The sequence below is a fragment of the Echinops telfairi genome, unplaced genomic scaffold, assembly GCF_000313985.2.
Source record: "Echinops telfairi isolate 266 unplaced genomic scaffold, ASM31398v2 ScPeMD7_4225;HRSCAF=4972, whole genome shotgun sequence".
Classification (NCBI taxonomy): Eukaryota; Metazoa; Chordata; class Mammalia; order Afrosoricida; family Tenrecidae; genus Echinops; species Echinops telfairi.
Window position 1 is genome coordinate 14,605,754 of NW_022108124.1, and position 8,068 is coordinate 14,613,821.

The 8,068-nt window shown below is 48.4% G+C and overlaps 1 protein-coding gene across 1 annotated transcript in view; it reads left to right on the forward strand.

Moving 5' to 3' along the window:
• The first annotated feature begins 3,754 nt into the window (after positions 1 to 3,754).
• Positions 3,755 to 8,068, forward strand: part of ZNF621 (zinc finger protein 621) — a 23,803-nt gene continuing 19,489 nt past the window's right edge. The window contains exons 1-2 of the mRNA XM_045295086.1: positions 3,755 to 4,020; positions 4,467 to 4,552. Of these exons, the coding sequence (XP_045151021.1) occupies positions 4,529 to 4,552 (24 nt within the window). The 5' untranslated portion in view covers positions 3,755 to 4,020; positions 4,467 to 4,528. The remainder of the gene's footprint in view (positions 4,021 to 4,466; positions 4,553 to 8,068) is intronic.

Consider the following 8,068-nt stretch of genomic DNA (forward strand, 5'->3'; position numbering starts at 1 on the left):
AAGGGGAAAAATGAGGAGCTGATACCAAGGGCTCAAGTAGAAAGAAAATGTTTGGAGAATGATGATGGCAACAATCATACAAATGTGCTTGACACAATGGATGTATATATGGATGGATTGTGATGAGTTGTAGGAGCCCCAATAAAATGATTTTTTTTTTAATCTGGAAAGGTGTGTATCAGGGTTGTATCCTCTCACCATAGTTATTCAATCTGTATGCTGAGCAAATCATCAGAGAAGCTGTTTTATATGAAGATTGCGGCATCAGGATGGAGGAAGGCTTACCCACCTTGGATATGGAGATGACACAACCTTGCTGTAAGTGAGGAGGACTTGAAGCACTTGCTGATGAAGATCAGGGATTGCAGACTTCAGTGTGGATTACAGCCCAATGTAAAGAAGACCAAAATCCTCACAGCTGGACCAAGAGGTAACATCATGATAGATGGAGAAAAGTTTGAAGTTGTCAAGGATTTCGTTTTGCTTGGATCCACAATCAATGCTCATGGAAACAGCAGTCAAGAGATCAAAAGATACATTACATTAGGTAAATCATCAGCATCAGACCTCCTTAGAATATTGAAAAGGATGTTACTTTGCGAGCTAAGGTGTACTTGACCCAAGACATGGTATTTCCATCGCCTCATAAACATGTGAACATTGGGCACTGACTAAGGGAGACTGAAGAATAGATGCATTTGAGCTGTGACGCTGGTAAAGAATGCTGAAAGTCCCACAGACTGATAAAAGGACAGTCCGATCCGTCTTGGAAGAAGTCCAGCCAGAGTGCTCCTTAAAGGCGAAGATGGCGAGACTTCATCTCACATACTTTGGCCATGTTTTCAGGAGAGACCAGTCCCTGGAGGACATCATGTTTGATAAAGTAAAGGGCAGCAAAAAAGAGGAAGACCCTCAAAGAGATGTATTGACACCGGGGCTGCCACAATGGCTCAAACACAGGAACAACTGTGAGCAGGGCACAGAGCCGGCAGGGTTTTGTTCTGTTGTACCTGAGGTTGCAATCAATTTGATGGTACCCAACAACAAACAATAACAACCCTCCTGTGTCTCAGCCTGGAGACTCATTGTAACAAGCATGGAGAACTTATTAATATCCACTGTTCTTGTTTAAGCCCCACCTCACCCCCACACACGTTTGACACCGTTTTTTTGTTTTTTTTTTAACAGAAGAAACTTTGTGAGAAAACTTGTTTGTCCATTAGAGGTGAACGCCTCTTTGAAAAGGATTCATATGAGACTCACCAAGAATCTGGCATTTTCGTGCCTGATTCGGCTTCCCCTCTTCTCTACGTAAAATCCTTTTGCTCTTCCGACTCTGCTGAGAATGGTCATCCCTGGCTTCCAGAACAGGACCGCAGGACCTCAAGCTATATGGGGGGGAAAACACTCCACATTTTGCCAAACAAAGGAGGTTTCCTGCTGCCCCAATGCCGATTCTATCAAATTCTATAGGGACTACATTAAGTAAAATACCTTCAGCTAACTGCATGTAGTAAGGCTTTCTTTTCTCTAACTCCATTAGTAATTAGTAAGTAAAATAACTTAGGGTACATTAACATTTCTCTAATGAATTGTGTATGTTTTCTTTTTTTTTTAATAAACCCTTTTATTGGGGGCTCTTATAACAACCCATATATCAATTTTATCAAGCACATTTGTACGTTTTTGCCATCATTTTCAAAACATTTTCTTTCTACTTGAGCCCTTGGTATTAGCTCCTCTTTTATCCCTCCCACTCCCATCCCTTGATGAAATATAAATTATCATTTTCAAATGGCGTGTTTTTTCACAGGCGTATTTGCTTGCCATGCATCTTCTTTGGTGAAATGTCTCTCACAATTGTCAAGTTTACTCCTCCTCACAGTGAGCCCGCAGGACAGGGTAGAACTGGCCGGGTGGGGTTCTGAGACTAAAGATGCGAGTACCAAGCCTCATTTCTCTCCCAAGCGGTTTTAAACTGCTGATCTTGGATTCAGAAGCCCGACTCATAATCCATTACACCAGAGGTCCTTCTCTGATCCAGAAAAGAATTTCCTGTCCTCCTATCCCAGTAGGAGCCCTGGTGGTGTATGCTTATTCATTGGGCTGCTCACTGCAGGGTCAGCAGTTTGAAACTACCAGGATGGGGGAGAAAGATGAGGCTTTCTACTCCTGTAAAGAGTTACAGCCTGGGAACTCACAGGGGCAGTTCTACCCTGTCCTTTAGGGTCACTATAAATTACATTTTTTTCTTCTTTTAAACAGACAATAGTAAAATACGACAGTCAGTTCACTATACACAAGACACATGCCCAGCAGCTTATCATTAAGGTCTCCCATTGCTTCCTCTCTAGACTGATCACCAAGTGCTTACAGATAGAAGGTCCAGTGGGCTGTACACATTCTCTCAACGCACACCAAATCCAATCGTGTACAACAGGCAGGGACAGAACAGATGCAGGCAGCCATTGTGTCACAGTGCTCACACCACCTGACCTTGCGGTGTCTCCTGTAGAGGGGAGGTTTACAAATGAAGTCAGGGACACGTGGAGCCAGTCACCTGCAGTGGACACAATGCAGTTTGTGCCCATGAAGAGCTCAGCCTATCACATGATTTCCGGAATTTGCCAAAAAGAATGACAGCAAAACTAGCCACATAACCTACTCACCAATCCAAAACAAAGGCACCCCAGGCATTGTCAAGGGTTATAATACAAGGTCAAGTCAGCAGGTGGCAACCACAGGGAAGCCCTAAGGGCTAGTTGTGAGTTTTCAGTGTGCTTAAGAAACAGAGGGCAGAGACCGCCAGCATGTGGCTTGGAATAGCTAAGAGGCCTGTGGCTGCAAACTCACAAACACGTATGTGTACACACGCATGTGTGTACACCAGAGATTCAATCTTATGTTATAAGTTCTTTGGTTATAAAATTTACACCATTCTGTAAGCTTTTCTGCAAAGAGGGATTTGCAGCCTGGCTTTTAAGCAATCGTTCTCCTTTGCTGGTGTGGAAGATTGCCCACGTTGCTTTGTAACGAAGTCCGCGACTTTAGGATCCTCTACAATTCACCTTTATCTGTATTTTAGTGTGCAGCCTGTCTGTCTACAGACAAACTACAGGTACACATTTTACATACATTACATAGATTATTTCTATTCCAAAAAACAAACCAAAACCAAATTAGCGCATTAACCCCAGAGTCCGAGATGAACTCTTTTCTCTTTTTGAGATGAACTCTTTAAGGGGGTAGAAAGCTAGGTCTTTCTCCTGAGGAGCGCCGGATGGTTTCAAACTGCTAGACTTGAAGTTACAGCCCATCGCATAACCACGACCCACCAGGGGCAGGGAGATACTGGTAGGGAGGTGGGGTTCTAAAAGATGACCTAAGAGCGCCATTCTGCTCACATATGCACAGTCCAGGCTTCGGGTGACCCGCGGAGAGGGTCTGCGACTTGGCGGGCGGCGGACTCCCTGCGGTTCAATTTGTACATTGACCCGGGTCGGGCAGCTCGCGGCCACGTGGGTGCAATGACATCCGGCTCGGAAGCCACCCTGACAGGAAATTCCGGTAGGGGGCGCTGCGACGCCGCGTCCGCCCCCGGCCGCCGGGCCAGACCCGCCTCTTCCGTCGGGCGGGCGAGTCACGTGGGTCTCCGGCCGCTGGGGTGACCGAGGCGCGCGGCCTCCGGGCGGCCTAGAGGGGCCCTGGAAGTACTCTCGCTTCCGGCTCGGCGTCTAGTTACTAGCTTCCGGAGTTCCCCAGTCGCAGAGCGCGAGTTCAGCGAGTGTTCCATGCCAGGTCCCTCCGATGCCGGCTTCCTCGCTGCCGCTGGCTGCTCGTCAGCTCCCCTTCCCCTGAACTGCGTCCCGATGGCGGCCCGCCCCGCCCCGACACGGAGGAGCCTGCGCGTTTGGGCCCGAGGTGGCTGGCTGCGCGGTTTCCCCCGGCCCAGCCTTTCCCCGGAGAGACACGATCCGCTTTTTTCCCCTCCAGAGTTGGCCTGTCCGCCTTCTGTGCCCGGTACTGAGGTTTCTGAGGTTTGCTGGGATGGAGGGTTCAGGCCCCGGCTGGGGCTCCGGTTAGGGCACATGCACCCGTGCCCCGTTTCCCTCCAGAGGCACCCGTATTGGTGGGGTGGGGGCGAAGGGGGTCGTTGTCACGGCCCTTGTGAGCATTCTGTGAAACTGCCCCTGTTACAGAACCAACATCGCAGGGCGAAGGTTATCAGATCCTTCGCTCCGCCTCCTTGCCCGAGTGGCCTTCAGGAGACCTCTTGGGATGGAGGACTGCCCTGTGGAGCAGGCAGGAAAGTTCATGATGAGGTTGGGGGCGACCCGCCTGAAGACAGGGAACAAGGGCCTGGCCGCGACTCCCTAGTGCCTGGGGAAAGGAGGCCCCGAGGGCCGGAAGTGGCTGTGGGGGATGCCGGTCTCGGTCCAGCGCACTCATGCCTCCTCCTCTCTCAGCGTCTAAGGTTCGTGATATTGCAATATCCGAAGACAGTGCCTGAAGCCAGGGGACACCAGCCATGCTCCAGCCCACTTGGCCTCAGGTGAGCTGTGTGCCTTCCAGTCTTTTTACTCAGTGAGCGAATATCATTCAAACCTGTGGGCCTGGCCTTCACTGGGACGTAGGACAGAGTAGAATGACTCCGCAGGCTTCCTAAGGTCGTAAATCTGGGCCAGAGCAAGCGGTCCCTTCTTTCTGCTGCCTGTCAGCTGATGGGCCCCAACCACCAAAGGAGTTCAGGAAGCCCATGCTTAACCTATTGTTTCGCCAGAGGCCTTTAGTTATAAGAACCCCCGATTTGGCCCTGCGGATGATCATTGAGGCATGTGGCAGATGCTGTTGGGTGGGGGTAGAAATGAGAATGTTGTGTGTGGAGAGCAATGAGCTGGGAAGTACAGGGTTAAGTGCAAGCAGGGAGGGCCAACCCACTGTAGGAAGTAGGTCATCCTCAAAAATTGAAGTCACCAGACCAGAAAGAGTCTTTGCTGCAGAGATTGCCCCAGAAGCCATTATTCTTATTATATAATGTAACAAAATAATAATTTGATCACTTTCCAAAGGCATCGTATTGAATATTATGATATTGAATATGCAGGCACTTGTTCCCTTTCCTAATGGAACCTCCAGTTTGGGTTGAGTCAATTCTGACACGTATGGTGAGCTCACGTGTGTCAGATTAGAACTGTGGGTTTTCTACTGCAGCAGTTTTGGGGGGAAACTCGCCAGCCTGCTCTTCCCAGGCACTTGTGGGACAATGTGAACTTTTTACTTTCAGGTGTGTTGCTGACACCACTCCGTAGTGAGTAAACAAAGTAAATAAGTGACCACAATTACGTGTTGGTAAAAGTGCTAAGAGTAAGTACAGTGCTTCTTGATGTTTGGCACAGACCAGGGAGCTGGTCCAAAATGCAAATTCTTGGACCCCACTCAGAGTCATTTTCTTGGAGGGCAAGTGGGCTCAGGGAGCTGGGGCAACAAGCTGTTGAAGTGCAGCTTAAATTAGAGAAGGCCTGAGATCTGGGAATTCCCTCATCAGGGGAGTCATGTGTGAGTGCAGAGCTCAGAGCTCAAGAAAGATGGAGTCAGTTATGGGAAACGGTGAAGAGAGGTAAAGAGAGGTAAAGCTTTCCAGAGAGGAGGGGAGCAAATGCAAAGGCCCCGGTGTGGGAGGGGTGTGTGTGTGCGGTGGAGAAAGCTGGTGGCTTGTTGGAGAAGAAGGCAAGGGTCTTGTTGGCCACAGTAAAGACTGGCTTCTATTCTGGGCTCAGAGGAGAGACAGAGCATTTTAGGCCACGGCAGGAGGCAGCATTAGCTTTATAAATTCAAAAGGTTTCTCCAGCTCCTTAGTGGCAACTGGATGCCGAAGACTGTGAGTCCACTAGGAGGCGGTTGCAATGCAGGTGAAAGATAAAATACTGTCCTTTAAAGATATAGATGAACTGACCCCTCATCTCTTCTGAGCCAGCCTCGTTTCTTCTTCTCATACTCCCCCCTCCCCCCAGATGACTTTAAGTGATCTCCTCCCTCCTGTACAAATTTCATAGATTTGGGAGGATGGGGTGGATTTTATTGGCTTTTTCTTAGGTGAATTTGGAGATAATTGACTTTTCCACCCCCAAACTTGGTTCTTCCCACTTGGGACCACTTTAGTTTCCAACTTACTCAATTCTTTGTGTGTGTGCTTCGATTACATTTAGGTTACCCACCCATCCACCCCTTCTTGTTCTTGCACCTCACTTGTTAGGCTTATTTATGGCTATGTTTAGATAAATAGCTTCTTATTTTCTCCTGATATATTTTCTAATAGTTTATTGATGGTCATTTATGAAAGCTATTGGTATTGATTTACTTATCCTTTATCTTGGTATCTGAATGAATTGTCAGCTCTAATAATTACTGTTTATTCTCTTGGGTAGTTCTAGGAAGATAGTTATTTTCTCCGTGAGCCATGGTATTTCTGCTCATTATTTCTCCTTTATGTTCCTCTCTTGTCTTTTCCAGAAAGTAGAAGTAGAGTCCATAATAGGCTCTAGCATTTCATTGTTAAGGTGGTGTTTGCTGTTGGTTTCTGATCGTGTTCATAGGCTTAACGGATTCATGTAATTTACTCTCAAACCATTATTGCAGGTAATACTTTCATGTACATATATATTACGCATCTAGCATATGCCAGGCACCGTACTGTGTGCCGGTAAACCAGTAATGAGCAAAACTGAATCCTTGCTGCCTGGACTTATATTCTGGTTGGGTGGGGGATATAGACCGTCCGCAATATCCCATGTCAGGTGTTGAAAAAGACTGTGGAGAAAGGTAAAACAAGGGGTAGGGGCACGGAGTCACTCATAAGGAAGAAAAACGATGCCCACAATCCAGCTGCTTCAACAGAGCAAGTTTTCCTTTAATAGTAGGCATTTTGGTGGGGAGCCTTGGTGGCATAGTGGATACATTTTGGGCTCCTAACCACAAGGTCAGCAGTTCAAAACCACCACCCTTTCAGCAGGAGACACATGGCTTCAGAAACCCAGAGGGGCAGTTCTACCCTGGCCTGTAGGCTCCCGATGAGCTGGAATCGACTTGATGGCAGTGAGTTTGGTTTTCTACGTTGCTGGGCAGTGGAAGCCCATTCCCTCCTCCTCAGTATCCACAGTGGAAGATGCATTAATATAGCTGGCCCCCCAATAGGCAGGGGTTAATAAAGATAGGAGGTTATGAGGCGGCCACTGGGAGGATACTGTGGGGAGAAAGACTGATGGTGCTGGGCTGGGTGGAGAGCATACCGGGAGAAGCTCTGGAGTTGCTAGGGAACGAGATGGACTTGCTGGACGAGAGATGCATTGTGCCTTTACCTGCGAGTCTAGTTATTGCCCTCAGCAGCCTTGATGAAGCAGGTTACTCACAGGGCGGCCTGGCAGGCAGGGAGGGAGGTTCAGTCTAGTGGTGAGTTTTTTGGCTTGGACTATTTGCGCGGTGGGGGGGGGGGAGGCACTGGTGGCATTGTGGTTAAATTTCTGTGCTGCTCACCAAAAGGCCAGCTGCTCAGACCTACGGGGCCTTCTGCAGGAGAAGGTTGGGGCAGTCTGCTTCTAGAAAGATTGACATCCTTGAAAACCCCGTGGGGCAGCTCTGCTGTGGCCTCCAAGTGGCCGCTGAGTTGGAATTGACGCCGTGGCAGTGGGTTCGGTTTGGTCTTTTTGATCTGCTTCACTGCCCTTTGAGGGTCTCGTTTTTCTCCCTGTATCTCCCGAGGACTGAGTTTCCCTCTTCCTTTTGTTTTGCAAGAACCCCTTCCTAAGGACCTGAGGGTTGAAGCAATAGAGCTGCTATCAATGAGAAGCTGATACCGAGGGCTCAAGTAGAAAGCAAATGTTTTGGAAAAGATGATGGCAACATGTACAGATGTGTTGGACACAATGGATGGATGTGTGGATTGTGATAAGAGCTGTAAGAGAACATGCCGGGAGAACATGCCTGGAGAAGCTCTGGAATTGCTAGGGAACGAGATTTAAAAAGGGGGTGGTGCAGTACCAGGCTACGATGAGCCTTGCGGTGGTGGTGGTGG